At 49.2% G+C, this 18927-nt stretch overlaps 1 protein-coding gene across 1 annotated transcript in view; it reads right to left on the bottom strand.

The window, feature by feature from the left end:
- IRAG1 (inositol 1,4,5-triphosphate receptor associated 1) overlaps positions 1 to 18927 on the bottom strand; it is a 589242-nt gene that overhangs the window by 87456 nt on the left and 482859 nt on the right. The window contains exon 12 of the mRNA XM_078680946.1: positions 3204 to 3344. Within this exon, the coding sequence (XP_078537072.1) occupies positions 3204 to 3344 (141 nt within the window). The remainder of the gene's footprint in view (positions 1 to 3203; positions 3345 to 18927) is intronic.

Raw genomic sequence — 18927 nt, 5'->3', positions numbered from 1 at the left:
ACATTGCCGGATGATTGAGGCCAGGGGAGCAACATAAATGTTGAAAAGAGTAGGGCTCAAGGCCGAGTCCTGAGGCACTCGACACGGTGACCTGAAGGAATTAGATGCAAATTCTCCCAGAAACACTGAAAATGTCCTACCCTTAGAAAATAGGATAACAGCGTAGGAGCAGAATCTTGAACCCCCAATTCTTCTAGACGAGTGAGGAGTATCTCATGGTTCACGGTGTCGAAGGCCACGATAAATCTAATAGGATCAGGGCAGCCTTCCCTCCCGCGTCCAGAATACTTCTAAGACCCTCTGCTGCCATGACCAGAGCTGTCTCAGTTCAGTATTACTCCCTAAACCCATACTGTGATAGATCCAGAAGCTTTCTAGATGCTTTGAAATCTGTCAGTTGTTTGTTAATCAGCTTCTCCAACACCTTAGCTGGAAAAGGGATTCTGGAAATTGGCTGATAACTTCTGGGTTCCTTAGGGTCCATATTCCATTTTTTTATCAGTGGAATGACTGATGCTGTTTTCCAGGGATCTGGGAAGAGTCTTGACTGGATTACCTCTGTGAACACGCCGTATAGCTGTTCACTGAGCATCTCTGAGAATAGATGCATTATTTAGGCGGACATGGGTCAGTTGGATCTCCGGATCTGATGGTTTTTACTACCTGGCAGACCTGTTCTACTGAAGGGAGCGTAAAGCAGAAACCCGTTTTAAGGTTTGGTATGCCCTGATGCGGATTGGGATAGTTAGGTAAGGTCTTGGTGTTATGGTTGATCATAAATAGTTCGTACACCTTAGAGACTTTGTCCACGAAACACGGTCAAAGGTTATTGCAGAGTTCGATGCTACTGTCCAACTGATTCCTAACTGGGAGATTTGCTAGTTTTTTAACTGTCATAAAGTGCTCCCTACTGGAATTCTTAGCCTCCTTGATTTTTCTGGTGAAGTAGTAGCTTTTTTCCCCTATGACCAATTTTTTATAATCAATCAGAGTTCATGTATAATCACTTTTCAAGTTTTGGTCATAGTTGAATCTCCATTTTCTTTCAGCCCTTCTGCATACTTGTTTTTGTGATCATAAATAGTTTGTACACCTTAGAGACTTTGTCCACGAAACACGGTCAAAGGTTATTGCAGAGTTCGATGCTACTGTCCAACTGATTCCTAACTGGGAGATTTGCTAGTTTTTTAACTGTCATAAAGTGCTCCCTACTGGAATTCTTAGCCTCCTTGATTTTTCTGGTGAAGTAGTAGCTTTTTTCCCCTATGACCAATTTTTTATAATCAATCAGAGTTCATGTTTAATCACTTTTCAAGTTTTGGTCATAGTTGAATCTCCATTTTCTTTCAGCCCTTCTGCATACTTGTTTTTGTGCCCTGAGTTTTTCTGTAAACCAGGGTTCTGATGGCTTTTTTCTTTTAGGAATAAAGCTTTTAGTTGGTGCTACCATATTTACCGCTGTCTTTATCCAGGAAGAAACCCTCTCAACGGCCAGATTACAGTCAGGTCCAGGGTCAGGTTTAGTCCTAAGAAGTAATTCCTGTAGCGTGGCGGCATTAATTTTAGCCCAGTCTTAGTAGGTGACTTGCTGCTGATTCTTAGAGAAAACTGGCTGCCCTTGACTCACAGTAACGGAAAATAAAATGGCTTTATGGTCTGAACTTAACTTGAGAGATTTGAATTTTGCCTCTCTTGCTTCCTTTCGTGCTCCCTGCTGCTAGGCTGAGCATTGATTCACTGGCTGCTTGGCTGCTGTCGGACCTCCCCTCATCCGTCCTGCTTTGCTTTGTGGTTCCACTGAGTGGTCTTCTGAATTGGATTCAGTGCAGTTCTGGGTCTCCTGCCTTCATCCATTAGGTGGTTTCACTTAGCCATCTGGTGATGTTTTCTTATTGATGCGGTTACCTTACTCAGTTGCGTAGCCTTTCAGCTATGTCAGATGTTATGGGGGAACTGCCTCCCCATATATCTTCCTTCTTTGGCCACCAGATTGAATTGTTCCTCATGCTGGATCTGAACTTGGTCTTAGCTGTTGTCTCTCTGTTTACCTCTTTCAGATGCCTATGTTTTGGCCTGGATTTTCTTATTGCAGCTTTCTATTGCTTTGGCGACGGTCAGTTCTTTCTTGTACTTATATGGTCTCTTTGTTTATGCTTTGGTCTTGGCTTGTCTTTCCCATTGCTTTAGTGTAGGCAGTTTAATTTGCTTCTACCTAAGTTGGACTTTGGGAGAGTTGTCCCTCTATCTGTGGTGCCTGTTGGTTTATCTTTGAACTGTTTCCTCTAATCTCTAACACTCAGTAATTGCTGTGGTTACTCAGTGGACTTTGGGTGCTGACCAGTGGTGGCATAATTGTTATAGGCCTCCTCTAAGAATTCTACCTACACATCCTCCTCCACAAAGTCCTTTAGCTAGGTCTCACTGTGTACGGGGGAGACGGACACACCTCAAAAAGTAAGTACTGGAGTGGAGGTGGAAAAGCGCAGTAATGATGAGTATCAGTAAATAATTGGCGCATTCCAAAATATGGATACAATTCAAAATAATGTTTAGTGTTCTAAAGTTTTAGAGGTACTTGAAACATGCAAAAGTAACCTTTATAAATTAATTAATTTGGATTGCATGATTTGCACATGCAGTTGCAAGTGTTGAGTACTGGCACTGATTTTGGGGACTGAAAGTTATTTTTCATGATCAGAGTTCGTCCCAGAACACGATAAAGAAAGGCAGAAAATCGAGAACGAAAGTGGAAGAGAATGATAGGTAAAGGTGACTAACAGTAAGAGCAGGTATTAAAAAGTACATACAAAAGTGAAATAAAGAGACATGAAGTGTGGGGTGGGCAAAGAAAGAGGCATAATGGTGTAATCAAGACTGGTCAATCTTGCTATTCGTAAACCCTGGTATTGGTCAGCTCCATTGGCAGGCTTCTATAAAAACCATAGACTCCTGCACTTGTTTTTCATTTTTTACTAATTAAGCACTGTCCATAAATGAATTCATTCCTTTGTCAATCAGACAAATATGTTGGCTAAATGTACACCATGAAAGCCTCCTTTAGGATTTTGTCTGAACAAGAGTTTAGGTTTTATTGAAAAGGACCGTGAACAATATTATTAATATCCCAATTAAAAGAATCTTCAGGTAAATTAAATATTTATTTCCTCCTTACTCCTTAGAGCTTTTGAATAGGGCCCTCTTACTGTGATGGATGTCTTGAATGTCTCCAATTCCTTCTCGTTATTTTCTTCAGTTAGGTTCCTTTCCCTTTCTGCTTGGTGGAGTCTGGATTCCAGTGTATAGCTGTCATTTCTGTAAGCCAAGGAAAGCTGCACAAATACATTCTGCAAGGGTACAAGAAGGGGATGTGTATTACCTTTCACGTGCCTGTCCCGGTGAAGGTATTTAACCATAAATATTATAGGTTAAGCAAGAGTACCATTAGAAAATGAAATAATGTTACTTTTCTTTCTGTGTAATTTTTCGTTTCTCCCATAAAACAATAGGTTTATGTACTAGCCGTCTCTTCCAACACACACTATTACATAGCACTGAACAGGCCTGCTTGCATGATCAGAAATGGCCTATTTTAATGAGTATTTGCAGTTTTACCAGAGGAAATTAAGGTAGGTCATGCACATTTGTGGGCCAACTGGGCCTGCCGATTCTCAAATACATCATCTATTAAGACATGAAGGAGAACTTTAAATTCCACGAGGCAGTGCTGGTTTTTCCCTGTACCTTTAGTGATGGATATGCCCCAAACTAGCAAATACATTTTTGAAACAAAGAGAAGTTGAAATTACCCAGCAACTTATCCCCTTGGCTGCCAGTAGTTTAGCTATTACTAACACGGTAAACAGACTATGGGCTGCGGTCTGTTATCATAGGGATACAGAACTAAAGCGGCATCCACATTCACAACTATAGCTATGCCACAGCAGAGTATAGTCTGTTTACTATCTTCATAGTACAAAGACTGCAAGCAGGTTTGGGGGACATATGTACAGGAAGTAGACTGCCTTTAAAAAATTATCAGCCAGATTCATCAAGCCAAAATCGTCTCGCAAAGGGCCAGATTCTGAGAATCTGGCCCTTTGCGAGCGCTATTTATGCATTTGGATTCATCATCCCAAATGCAAAAATCGCAATTCTAGAAATCGCTAAATTGTGAATAATTGCATTTAAGGAATCTCAATTTGAGATTCCTTAAATGCAATTCATGAACCATTTTAAAATTGCGAATTCGCAATCTGGGGCCGCTATTTACCGCAGTCTAACTACGTGGTAAATAGCGAAAACTTAGGAAAATGCACTTTAGTGCATTTTTCTAAGTTGTATGTTACACACACACATGTCCTTTGGACATGTGTGTGCGCAACACCAGTGTACATTACCATTTCAGGGGTGCTACAGGGTGTCCTTTGGACACCCTGGCACCCTTGAAATCGCTTCCTTATTTGCGATTCGCTAATTGCTAATCGCAAATAAGGAATGACTCCCCATTCATTCCTATGGGCCCTTAGGCCCATAGGAATGAATGGGAAAGCCATTCCCTATATGCAATTAGCAATTAGCGAATCGCAAATAAGGAAGCAGTAGAAATCGCAAACAATATTGCGATTTCTACATGCATCCCGTTTTGTGAGTCTTTAATAGCGATTCCTTAAAAATCGCTATTAAGGACTCGCAAAACAGGACTTTGATGAATCTGGGGGTATATATATAATCTTTTTTTCTTTGCCCTGCATTTGTCTTCCTGGTTTAGCTGGCAGTGCTTGGTATGCCCATACTACAGTGGTCGAAGTAAACATGTCCCTATCTGTATTTAGCATTGGGTAGTAGTTGGTTTACTAGTGCATAATGGTGACACACCCGGAGACGGCAAGAATTGTCCTGTGGAGTTCTGCCATCCTCGAAAGTGAATGAAACTTTAGAACAAGCATTTATAATGCAATGGTCTCGGCTTTGTTAACGTTAGAGCTATTGGCATTGCAAAGGGCATTTTTTTCATTTTTTATTTAAAAACAGAAATACATGGAATTGTCATTTACAATGGCAATAGGTGAGCATTAGAGAGTAGTAGAGAGTATTAGCGGACACAGAGCCACACACACAGACAGACAGAGCCACACACACACACACAGACAGAGCCACACACAGACACACACAGAGCCCCCCACACACACACACACAGAGCCCCACACACACACACACACACAGAGCCTCCCACTTGTGTGAGGGAGTGTGATGTTTGTGGGGTTCGTATATGAGAGTGCGATGTTTGTGGGGTTCTTGTGTGAGGGAGTGCAATGTTTGTGGGGTTCGTGTGTGAGGGAGTGTGACATTTATGCGTGACTGGTGTATATACCGGGGATACTTGTGTGCAGGTAAGTGAACTGTGTTCTGGGAGAGAGAGAGAGACAGTGTTTTTGTGTTTGTGAGAGGGGAAGAGTGTGTGTGAGAAAGAGGAGTGGGTGTGGGGGGAGAGGGAGGAGACGGAGGGAGAGGGAACGTAAAGGAGACAGGAGAGAAGCGAGAGCGCCCTGTTGAAAGGAGGAGCCACGCAGGTGAAATGTTGGCAGCAGGCCCTGGGGCCGCTCCCCTGCATCTGTACGAGGGTCTAAGACCGTGGCAGAGTGCCCATGGGGTGATGTGCCCCTCAACATCTCGCTCTGTGCTCTGTCTGTCTGTCCAACTAGCTGCCCAGACAGGTTGGCAGGCGGGGGGTGAGGCAGACAGCCAGGAGAGAGCGACACGCAGACAGACAGACATGGGTAGAGCGCACTGTCACGCCCCTGGCACTGTGCCTCACCTGCCCCCTCCCTCTTGCTGCCAAACCCTCATTAACATCAGATGCCGCCCCTCGGTAATCAGAAGGCAGGAATGAGGGCCCTGGACCGTACAGAGCCTCTAAGGTGCCACAGAAAACACGCTGCGTTTAGGCCGCCTAGTAACCCACGACTTCAAAGTATGCACCTTGCTGTCAATAATTAATCCCAAACCACAACTATCAGGCGTGTCGTTTGAAAGGATTGGACCTGGAATCCATTAAAAACCAAAAATCATCTCGTCTCTGGGGAGCAATTTTAATTTTGTCTAATGACAAGAGCAGTATAGTGCCTAGATATAATGTGGCGTGCTACAGAAGTGACGGGTTTGTCAAGTATGTCTGCACAAGACACTCTTCTTTCTAATAGAGCTCCATTTCCACATTACCCAACACAAGCAATACTGTTTCCGCCACCTCAGCTGCTGCAAGATGACCCTACCTCCTCAAACAGCCAACATCAACCCTAACTCTGCACCGGTCCCACTGTTTTCCATTTTCCCTATAATGAGATCTCGAAATCCAATGTTGTTTAACTTGTAAAGAGCAGAGAGTCAGCTGGTTTAGCGACGCCCCATACCAAAACATGACAAACCTGACCCCACACACTCAATCATCATGTATCCCTGCACATCCCCTATCAGTGCTTGTCATGAAGTCACCCGTATCCCCTCCATCATCTCTCTCAGGCTCCTCTTCATATCCTGCAGTACCATCACTCCCATGATCTCTGACAGTCCCCTCTCCACCCCCCACCAGTGCTCGCCCCTTAACACTCACCCTTCCCGGGAGGTTGGACGACATCTCCCTCCTGTAGGATGTCAGCGAGGCCGACGATGTCAGCGATCACACAGATCCAAGCGGCCCCAAAGGAGGCAGCGGTTTCAAAGGCGGCAGAAGCGGCATGGGGTGACTCGGAGGCAGGGTCGGGAGGGGAGGGAAGGGAGGCAGCGGAGGAAGCAGGCCGCAGCCGACTTCAGGGCTCAACGGGTGCGGATGGTACATTGCGCCGCTGGTCGGGCAGGGCAAGGGCCCCAGGGTAGGAACGAAGCGCCGGGTCCACGGCCTCTGAGGAGAATCAACGATCGATGGCGACGCCTGACAGAAAAAAGAACACTCCGGGGTCAACGACTGGCTGTACCAGGGCGCGCGCGAGGCACGGGGGCAACGGGGGCAACGGGCACGAGCGCACCACAATGGGAGAGACCAAAAGTGACGATGAACAAGGGGGTGGGGGGGCCGAAAAGCGAGCAGCGAGCAGAACGAGGAACAGGGGGGGGGGCAGAAAAGCAAGCACTCACCGGCTGGGGCGGAGGACTTGGCGACTTTTTCCGGTGGCGGTCGGGCCGAAATGGCATAAGAATAGTGCCGCCATTTTCGCATTCGGGGCGTGGTTTTTGCAGTTGAGTGACGGATGACGTCACAGAGTTAAAAACTGCAAAAAACACGCCCCCGAATCCGAAAAAGATGGGGCTTGAACTGAGTGACGCCCCTCTCCTCCAATGGCTGGCCAGCATTTACGAGGCCAGCCAATGGAGAAGAGGGGCGGGTTCAAGCCCCCACACTGTGTTTACATAAATTCTCGGCTGCGCGAACACTGCTGCGCAGTGTAACGCTAGGCCGAGACCTAAAAAATGATGCAATCAAAGTCTTGCACGGATCTGGCGTGAATGTGGTAATGAATAATCCATTCAAAAAGCCCTGCTCCATCCAATGAACTCATACTCGGAGTGCCACATCACAAACACACTGTGGTTCAGGGTTGAGCTGAGTCCCTGTTTTTAAGCTGTTGCACTGCTGCAATCTTCAAGCACGTGCACTTTACTCAGAAATTCTCAAAGCATGAACTGGCTTTGAACAACTTAGAGGCAGCTGTGTTCCCTATTTTTGCACTGTGCTGTCTGCAGCCCATGAACTAACTCGGAGTATTTCTGCGGTAAGTGTTGTTAGGTCTCGCGCCTAGCATTGCAGAGCGCAGCACTGCTCGTGCAGCGAGAGACCTCATGTAGGGGATTTGAAAACGGACCTAGGAATCGCACACGCTTGTGCGAGTGCTTTTCCTTTCCTTTTGGCCTGCGCTATTGGCCTTTGCGTGCGTCTTTTAATCAAAGACTATAGCAAAGGGGAGGATGGACGGAGCACTTGAGCAAATCAAACACTCACCCCCAGTCAACTGATCTGGGTTTAATCCATCATCACTCTTTAGCTCACTCCACCACCCAAGTTCAGATATGGCCATATGCAAATCAGTCTGACCCTGTGCCTCATGGGAACAGTCCAGCTCCGTCCATCATCCCCTTTGGTATCGCTTTGTTCGCCCTAAGTTGGCAGGGTATGCCCAGACATGGGTCCCTTGCTCACTCTGCCACTGGATTCAAGATAGCCTGGCTGATGAGGGTTATGAACCCGAAACCGGACCCAGGATGCTTGTTTCCGGTCCCGGGAAGACATAGCTTGGCAGTTCGGGCTGGACTGTTCCCAAGAGGCACAGGGTCAGACTGATTTGCATATGCCCATGTCTAAACTGGGTGGTGGAGTAAGCTAAAGAATGATGATGGATTAAACCCAGATCAGTTGACTGGGGGTGAGTGTTTGATTTGCTCAAGCGCTCCATCCATCATCCACTTTGGTATCATTTTAATCAAAGACAGCACCCAATTGGCCAAAGGCAGGCACATTGCTCCGCCCATGGCCTATTGGTGTCTATTGTGCGCACTGCTGCCATGTGGTTTCAATTATCGTGCCCATACATAGGCGCGATAATTGAAACCACATGTCTCGCAGTGGCGCGCGCGCGCACCACTCGCAGACTTGTTCTTTTTTGGATCCATTTCACAGAGAAGCAACTGAATGAAAGAACCGCTGACGTCCTATGTGCTTCTTGTCCATCACATGCACCCTGTGTCCGGTCCGCCTGTTTTGTTGCGATGCCTGCTTGCACCCGAGCAAGAAGTGAGTGATGTGAAGGAACAGGGAGTGTTGGACCTGCAGGATGCGGGGTGATATAAGGTGCTGCCGACCCTGCATACACCAGCCTGGCCGAGGACAGCACAGAGGCCATGAGGGCCTTCCAGGTAGAGTGGTCTGAGCAGGGCAGCTCTCGGGCGTGAGGGGAGTGTTAGCACGGTGCCTTGAAGCCCGCGGGGTGGAGGGCGCCAAGAGCCACCGCAGTGGTGCAGGTTGTTTTTAATGCGTCTGATGCCGGGGAGCGCATGACTTGCGATCGGAGAGGCCAGTGTGTCCTCTGGTCCGATTGCGAGCGCAGTGAATGAAGCCTGTGTTGGCCCGGCTGGCTAGGCAGTAGCCCAGCTCCCTCCCTCCGTCCCTAGCAGGCGGATGAGGCGCTCAGTCTGAAGGCAAGCCTGGCAGCGGCTAGCACGGTGGGCGAGCGCAGGGCCTCTTGAGCCATGCCGGGATGTGGCAGTGATGCTGCGTCGGGGGCTGCTTCTGGGAGGAAGGGGTTTTGGGTGATGCTGTCAAGGTGAGGGGCCTCGGGAGGTGGAGGGCCCTGGGGACCCCGGGAGGTGGTGGGGGCCATGGGAGGCCCTGGCGCACGGGCTCGGAGCTGGATGCTGTTTCACTGTACACAGCTGCATTTCTGAGGGTGGCATGCACGGGGACATCCAGTCCATGTCACTGTCTATTCTGTTTAGCATTGGTAACGGTGCCCATGCCGTGCTTTGCATTTTGGATCGGAGTGGCTTACACGGTCCGGCCTGGTATGCAAAGTGTACACCGCACACGCAGTGTGATTTGTGCCTATTGCTACAGCTGGTTCGTTCTCGGCGGTCTGTTAGAGCAGTTACAGAGCTGGGTTTGAGAGGTTCCAGTATGAATCCTGGATGAGTCCTAAGTCCCTGGTCCGCATCTTAGAGGCCTTCTCTGCTGCAAGTTCAACGCTACAGGACAGATGTGATTGGTTTCTGGAAGGCTAGGGAGCTGGCGTGTAGCAATGCAGGCTACTCATCTTCCATTGTCCATATGCACCAGGGCATGAGCAAGGTGTGCACCTTAGGGATAAAAACAGTCAGTGAGTGAGTTGTGCGGGTGAGTTCATGGGTAACACAAATGCCTCTGTCATAGAGTGTATGTTAAATGAAGTATATGTTGAATTTATACTGACAGTTTGTTTGAGATGCTTTGCTGCAATTCACAGCCCATACGAGAGTTAGTTTACTATGTGCTTGTTTTTCATCTGTCAGACGTTTCCCATGCCTGAAAGGATGAGCTACCCTAACCACGCCACCCCACCCCACCTGGACCTTCTAAAACGAATGGAGCAGTGTTTTAGTTGTACATATTTATTTTCTGTGCCATTCAATGGCCTGTCCTTTTCTGAGCTATTTTTCACTCTGAGCCTTTTTTGAATGAACCTCCACCAATGGCTTTCAAAGATCTGAATCTCATGCAGTCTGTGAAAAGAGGGTAACGCTATGTTGAATACTAGGAAAGTCAAAGCATTTACACTTATTTGCCGCTAGTTGCAGCTGTCTCTGAGGTGCCACCAGGAGTGCTGCCCAGACACCACGTGCAAGGAGTACTGCTTCCCGGCACCCCGTATGGGGGTGGCTATGCCCAAGCACCATCTGCGAGTGCGTGCGTCTAGAGGTGAGAGGGATTACTGCCCAGGGACAGTTTGTCAAGTGTGCTGCCCTTCCATTGCACGAGAAAAGCAGTGGGACCGAGCAGCCGCGGTCGGTACTTTGCATCGGGTGCAAACTGCTTTTAGTAAGTAGACTAAGATTGTACCCGTCACGTGACCGATAACAACATAGTACAGTACACCGTGTAATAATGAAACAAAATCGTGCACATATCCACCTTTCATTCTAATTTGTCACTAAATTAATAGTTGGAAATTGCTGTAGCTCGGCCACGATATTGCCCCATTGCTCTCAGAGTGAATCCTTCATGTCTGCTTGTTGGAAAACAGTGTACAATCCGAAGGCGTCCACTGTTAGTAAGGGGCACTCTTGTCCCCTGCGCACGGTCATCCCGCTCCCTGCATCCACCATGCACCCCTGTGAGGCCACTGCTGACAGTGATTGGCTGCCCCGGGACACCAAAGGTGGCCACCTACTAGGACGGCCACCCTTAGTGCCATAGGATGGCACAGACCCTGAGCGGTCTAGTGGTTGGGGAGATCAGTGGTCCCCCCGTGATGTCACTTCCTTTGTCTTAGGGGGAGGGGGACTATATAGCCCATGGGGCGAGGGTCAAGCGCCCTCTTTGGTCGTTGGCCGCTGCTCGTGCTGACCCTCGCCCTCCCCGGCCTGGACCCCGAGCGGGTGACTGCCCGTTGCCTTTTGGTAATGAGGCTCTTGGCTTGTGGTGAGTGGGTTCGCTGCTGCTCGGGATGGTTTTTGTCCCTTGTTCTGGCGGTCAACGGGGGGAGCGGGGGTCCGTTCCGTGGGGGGGTGCTTATTATGTGGTTTGTCCGCGGGGTCGCGGCTTGCTCCGCCCTGTGTGCTGCCTCTCTCTTGGTGTGGGGGGAGGGCAGGGGTGAGGGAGGTGGGGATCTTCCCGATGCTGTCGGCTGTGACCCCTTGGTGCCATGTTCCTCGCTGCATGCTGGCCAGGGTTGAAGGGTGGCAGCGCGGGGATGAGGGGGGGCAGGGGTGGCGCTCCCGGGTGCGTGAACGGTGAGAGGGGGGCCCGGCGGTCTAGGTGCGGCTTTGTGTGGCGGGCGGGAGGATGGCTTGTGCCTGTGTTGCCCTTGGTACGCTGTCTCCGGGAACTGCCTTGGGGTGGGGGCGGGTTGCTGCGGGAAGATAGCGCTGCAGGCAGGGGGGCTTACCTCGCACCTGCGCTGATCTAGGCCGACGGGCCTCTGGGTCCAGGGGTCTCCAGTGGGTGGGAAGGGACGCCAGGGCGGCTGGTGCTGGACACTGCCTCATCTCGTCCTGCTGGTTTGGGGGATGGGCGGGGGTCTTCCATTAGCCTCTACGGGGGCTACGTGCACCTTCCGTGCCTGCGCTTTCTGCGGGGGCTGCCCTGCTGCAGTGTGTGTCCTCATGGTTTGGGTCCCACGCAGGACTTGATTTTGGCCGGAATTTCGCTTTGGGGCGGGGTGGGGGGTTCTTTTCTTTGGGCTGACCGCGCGAGGTCAGTCGAGGATCGGGCGCTCCGCTCTGGCCCTGCGGCGGGTCCTCGTGGTTGGGGCCCACGTAGCGCTTTGTTTGGGGCGACATGGCCGCCATCTTGTCGCTGATTCGCGCATGCGCAATCCTGTGCATATGTGGTCATCGGAGGGTATGCGTATGCGATCCTCGGTACTCCCACTCCCCCCCCTCCCCTTCGCGTTCCTCCGACTGGATGTTCCTTTACGCGTCCACTTCTCTGGGGAGATCGCTGCAGCCAATTAATTTATTTATTTAATTTTGTGCGTTTTTATATAGCGCGAACTTAACCGGAAGGTGCCAGAGCGCTTCACATTAGGAACGGAACTGATACAGGAGTACTTTACAAATGAACATCATACAAATGCAATTGTTACATCTAACGAAGCAATATTGATACTCGCGAGCTACAAAATAATAGAGGTAGCAAAGGTGAAAGGTTATTCTTCGTCTTGAATGACCTTAATTGACTACGCAGAGTGCAGTGGGGGGGGGGCATACGTAATTGATGTCTCTTTTCTTACTACAGGACAACAGCAAGGGGAGGTTGTCGGAGCACACTACGTGCATTGAATGAACATGGGTAAACAGGTGACGCACTGTGACAGGGTGGACAGTGGTAGGTCTGAGGGCCGACAATAACGTAAACAGTTGCGGGGTGAGATTGATTTGAATAGCTAATGCGGCACACACTCTGTACAGGTCAGGTAGCCTAGGTCTGCTATCCAGGGATGAGGTAGTTCATGGGTGAGTGGAACCCTCTTGACTCCTCTTACTGCGACATGGCTTTACATGGTTCAAGGAGTTGAGTTTTACGTCAGGAGCAAATAGGGACACATCAGAGCAGAGAGCTGACGCAAACGTCGATGCTCCTCGGAGTCTGTATATTCACTTACGATATATACGCATGCAGAGTCTTTTTCTTACAGTGGACAGTGCAGCCTACATTACTTAACATCCCTAATGTCCTTCTCGCTTTCCCAGTCCTCCTTGTGTTTTTCACCCTAAACCAAGAACAACACTTCCCCACGGAGGACTCAATCGAGCTGTGGGTAAGGTGAGCAATGTAACAATTAGTTGCTGTTAATCATCCTTATCGAACAGCTCCTTTCCATCAGCCCGCACCCCTCTCTTACGTCTGATGTCTACCACAACACCTGCAGGATGCCAGGAGCTTCTAATTATAAAGGTATTACATTTACATAGCGCTTACTGCCACTAGGTAGAGCTCCTTACACCAGGCAACATACTGCTGCTGTGCCCAATGTTTATTTGACTCCAGTGGCTTTTGCTGCTCATTGTAATTAGTATGGTACAACCCTGTTGCTCTGTTTCTAGTGGTGTATATGATATGAACAGCCATTAGGCATGACTTATGAATCTATGCATGTTGGGAGATGTCATATATCATGTCTACGATTACAATGGCATAGGTAACACAACACCATGGGGCTTATGCCTATGCAATTTTCGCGAGCCCGTCCAGGCTTGGTTGACGTTTTTGCTTTATATCCATGCAGGCGATCGGTCAGAGGAGGATGTTGTGGCGCACTTCATGGCAGGTCACTGAAGTGTCCCGTGTTGGGTATGGGATGCGTCCCAAGTGGTAAAATTTATGGTGGCGCATGACTTTGTTATTGCAATTAATTTAGCGTGAAGGTTCTTCATGGGCTCTTTACAACGGGCAACACATTGCTGCTGTGCCCAATGTTAATATGATTCCAGCGGTTATTGTTGCTCATTGGGATTAGATTGCTTTAAGGAAAACATGGAATGCTTCACCGTTTTTTAGTTGGTGTTATTAAATTATTGGGCATTAGGCATGCCTCAGGATTCTATGCATATGGGGAATTGGCGTGTCAATTATATGATTGCATGCCGAAGGTAACTCAACACCTTGGGGGTTCTCGAGCCCGTCCAGCGGGCTGTGATGTCTTTTGTTTATATCCATGCAGGTATCGGTCAGAAGAGGACGGCGGTGATCCCTTCATAGCAGCCATCGAAGCGACCTGTGGTGGTTTGACACTGGTACAAAGTAGAAATTGATGGTGGGGCATGCCTTGTTGCAATTTACTTAATGTCAATGTTCTTCATGGCGTGTAAGGTACACACAAACACTGTCTAGGTGGTGTGTAGATAGCATATCTATGAATTACATCGTTAATAACTGATCTATTAGCATCGTTGATCATTATGAGCGCATTCCTGGTGTTTCGGAAATAGTGTCTTCAGCCATCGTTCCTGGCATGATACGCTGGAGTGAGGGTATCCATGCTAACAATGAATCAAAGTTTAACAAGAACATTGCGGGCCTACCAGGGGGAATTGGGCCTTGCATGAGGATATTATTGCTGGAACTCCTAACAACTTGAAGCTGAAATCTGGGGGAGCGAGAATAGATTGAATTACTCAGTTAAAGGTGGAGTGACTTACCCAAGCTTCTATCTAGAGGTCTGCTACAGAGTAGACCGTGTAGTCTTAGAGTGAAAGGAACTTTGTTCCAGGTCTCTGCAGTTCTTTGCGCCTGGAGCGGGAGCACAGACTTTGCCCGATGGGGGTCAGAACGTTTCTCAAAGGGGACAGAACCATTACTCCCATAGGTGTTCTCGTATAGAGCTACGCGAAGTTACAAGAAGCTAGTTTCTACACGAGCGGATAGTAGAAGATGTTTGTACTTGGCATTGCAGGAGGAGAATAGGTCTTGGGTACTATTACATTAGCGTATATAGTACTAGTGAGGTACATTCAAGGCGGTCAGTCTAACCTAATAATCAAACGTTAATTAAGTATTGGGGCGACTCGTGCAAACCCCGGTCTAAACAGACTGTGTGAGGTAGCAAGCTGTGTGTTACCAGAGGTTGGTGACGGGCGCATGCGACAGCAGAGGATCTACTCAGTTAGAGGGATATTACTGCAAGAATGGGCAGCCTCTTGAGGCATCAGATCACTTGGGTAGACACCTTCAGAGCCAAGGAGGGAAGTGTTTCGTTCATGAATGGACTTCCTTCAATTATTAAGAGAGGACAACTTTAATTGTGGAAGGGTGCAGGTAATGCTGACTAATTATTGCTACTAACACCCACTGGCCTGGGTAGCTTGTGGGGGCATTGAGGCCCATGTTTCATTGCAGAGAATGCAAAGCGTGGATCGGGGGGGGTATTTTAATCAAAATTTGCTGTCTCTAATGCAGGAACCGCGCACGAGAGCCGCTCCACCCACATGGGGGCCACATGAATTATCAACGGGTATAAGGGTCATAGCACACTGGGGACAGTGTGTTAGGGTCTGGGATTCCCATGTTCTCCCCAGTTGTCATTACTATACGGGTGTGGAACGAGTGCTGGTTTCACTCATGGAAGTAATACATGGATAGTAACTGGGAGCTGGGACTTATTAGGCAGCCCTGTGCAAAATTGGATGTTCTCTCTGACTTGAGTCTGGGCGATGTGTTTTACGGTACAATAATTGGGGTGTTCGCGCTGTATGCAGTGGCAGAACAGGGGCTAATCATGCATTTAATGCGAAAGCAAATGGGAAATGTGTCTTCAGCTCAACAACAGGTTGATTTGGGCATATAATGCTTCTCATGTGCATCAATGGATTGTTGTGCCGTTTGTTCTCTAAAAATGTATTAGTAGTTTGAACATCTGAGGCTCCATCCACTGAGGGACGGGTGGGTGTAGCACATCGAAAAAAACCCTTGTTGGGACGACTCCCTTGGCACAGGCTGATCAGTTCAGGATGGTGGAATTTTGTTTTCTTCCCCGATACCCACAGTTATTGTTCAACTACATTAGGCAATGACCAAACAGCAACAAAGTCTCATTTCCTGTCGGGCTACAGCTTCTAGGTGACTGGACAAATAACCTCATGGGTAGAATGGTAGACGACTGGGCGGGTCCTCATTGAGGGGTATATGGAGGACTTCCCTTAAAATCCCCGGTCTCACGGGGCCAGGCAGTTCTGACTGACTGTGTAATTTTGTGATACTCTGTTCCATTTGAGCTACGCAGTCTCATTCAAGAACAGGCACTTTTACGCCCAAGATTTCGTGCATAGGTTACTGACTCACACATGCACACTACAAGCTATGGAATGTCTGACAAAAGCAGCCTGATACCCTTGGTCTGCCTAGTATGCTTGCGGGTCTGAGGGGCGCAATTCTGACATTGGGTCCCCCTCATCTTCAATGATGTGTACTAGCAAGAAAGTGTTTTTTCTTGTCCTTCAATGTCACTCATCGTGCACTGTAATATGGAAATGTCATACATAGCAGTTTTACGCGGGTAGCTGAAGGGGGTGGCTAGTTCGTGGTTGGCTATGCAAGAAAGCTTTAACTGCGGCTTCTTCATCTTGGGCAACTAAGCAACATCGACTGTGGTAGTGAAGCGCTCCCTTTGAAAATTACAGGGAGGTAATTAGAATAGCGGCTATATACCAGGCAATATTCGGCACTTTACCTGAACAAGCTGGATAGCCCTGCAGATTAGTGGCCCAGCATAAGCCTCACATTAACTGCTGCATCCTGGCCCACGCTGAGACAATCACATAGTTGGACCACAGCATTGACAGTTTTTCTTTACTCTGGCCCATTTGGCACTATGGGGATGTATTATCATGTTGCACAGAATTTTGGGCCTACATTAGCCACTCACATACCTCCTCCAGTCTGGTCCCACCAAGACCTCTCAGCTGTGCATCCACTTTGGATCAGGCTGATACAGATGCCTCTAACTTGTAATTCATGGGACACATGTTGGCACATAGTTGGCCATGTAAGCGTTTGGCTTGGATGGTTTTACGTGAAGTGTTCGGTAGGGGGCAGGTATTTTAACAGCAAAATATCAACAACAGGGTTTGTCACGCAGTGCAGGGTCCGTGGCTTGGTGTTCGGGTAAGCTTTAACCTAGATTATATCCACTTAGTTGTTGTCAGGTACTAAATTTAGGATTACTCTGGCAGTGTGCACATGCCAGGGAGTAAGAGCGAGGAAGCATTAGTTCTCTTGGTTGCGCAACTTGTATATACAGTTGTATAGGCGGCTTGTTACAAGCTTCATAGGGTCCATTGAAGGTCAGGCACAGGGGGACGTCTTGTACAAGTGTCAAAATGAGGAGATCCTCTACACAGTGTTTTAAGCCGACACCAGAACGCAGTTGGCAGGCATAGTTGAGAGATGATGGTCTTACAATTAGGTTCCCATGGGTTTTAAAGTTACGTGTCTTTCCAGTAAGGCTAAACATGCGAGGAGTTGGTTAGCCTAAAGTAGGGTCGGCTTCAGGGGAGTGAGCCGCCTGGCAAGACCTTGATGGTGAATATGTCCCCAGTAGGTCTAAGTAAGGGTGTAAGGCCACATGCTAGACAGGGGACACCATGCCAGTGGCAGTGGTGTTGTTACCTGATAGTTGTTGGTTGCTGGTCAGCCAGCGGTACAGAATAGAAACAGTCTGGGGGATGGCACACTTGATGGACACCTGCAAAGCACAGTTGGCAGTTAGTTGTGAAGTTCATGGACATCACTGTCACAGTTCCCTGTCCGGAGGGCGGCAGAAGTGAGAAGGAAGTTTGGTTGCGGGCCGGCTTGGCGGTGCTGAGGAAGAGAGCAGACTTGTCCTTGCCTGAGCTGAAGGAGGCCAGTGATTGCAATTGTAGTGCAATAGGTTCTTGGCGCCAATGAGAGGTGGATAGTGTCGCCCGACAACTTGGGAGTAGCCTGAAGCATAGGAGAACTTCTTTCATCAGGCTCGGGTTGCGATTTGCCAAATGCACTGTGTGCTTTGATGTAGACGGGGTTCATTTACCCCAAGTTGATATGACGATCTTTGGTAGATATAACGGGAAGCACTAGGAGCAGCAGGTTTATACTAATAGGTAGCTAGTAGGTGGGGGGACTCTGGGGCGGCGGCGGCCACACCCAGAGCCATGGCGGAGTTACAGGGCGATCCAATGCAAAAAGGTACAGAGGGGTACCCTCTACAGGAGCACCGGTGGGTGCGAGAGCAGAATTATCCCCCAGGGAGATCCACGCTGTGATGGGTCCTGGAGGACCGACGGCGCCCCGTTAGTCCTTCGGGCGGTTGTAGACCTGAGCAACCGGGGGTTGCCACAACGCTCCGCCCCCCAAGGGGCGGGCATGAGCAAGGGGCGGAATAGAGGTCCGCCGAGGGGAGGGGTTAGACCTTCCCCCGAAACTGACAACGCCCTGCGGTTAACACCCCGGGGGGGTTATGGCTCATCAGGTGGGCGGGTCGCGAGAGGCGGCCTGCTCTGGATCGACCCGTAAGATAACCCAACATGAGCATAATGTATATGCTAATAAAACTGCAACAACTTTCTCCATCAAACATGTGTTGTGTCGGTTATTGGTGGAGTGGTGTGTTGTATGAAGAAAGGTCTGGGGCTGGGCCCATATTGGCACTATGATTGGCTGCCCCGGGACACCAAAGGTGGCCACCTACGAGGGCGGCCAACCTTAGTGCCATAGGATGGCACAGACCCTGAGCGGTCTAGTGGTTGGGGGGATCAGCGGTCCCCCCGTGACGTCAATTCCTGTGTCTTAGGGGAGGGGGACTATATAGCCCAGGGGGCGAGGGTCAAGCGCCCTCTTTGGTTGTTGGCCGCTGCACGCGCTGACCCTCGCCCTCCCCGGCCTGGACCCCGAGCGGGTGACTGCCTGTTGCCTTTTCCCTCCCATCCTCTTACCCTGCTTTCGGGCAGTAAGTGGGGGGGGGGTTGCCATTAATATTACTGTCTTTTGTGTTGCAGGCAGAGTTACAGGGCGATCCAATGCAGAAAGGTACAGAGGGGTACCCTCTACAGGAGCACCGGTTGGTGCGAGAGCAGAATTATCCCCCAGGGAGATCCACGCTGTGATGGATCCTGGAGGACCGACGGCGCCCCGTTAGTCCTTCGGGCGGTTGTAGACCTGAGCAACCGGGGGTTGCCGAGGGGGGGGGGCGTGAGCAAGGGGCGGAATAG

Source organism: Lissotriton helveticus, chromosome 3_1, assembly GCF_964261635.1.
Source record: "Lissotriton helveticus chromosome 3_1, aLisHel1.1, whole genome shotgun sequence".
Lineage (NCBI taxonomy): Eukaryota > Metazoa > Chordata > Amphibia > Caudata > Salamandridae > Lissotriton > Lissotriton helveticus.
This window is presented reverse-complemented; position numbering and strand designations above follow the sequence as displayed.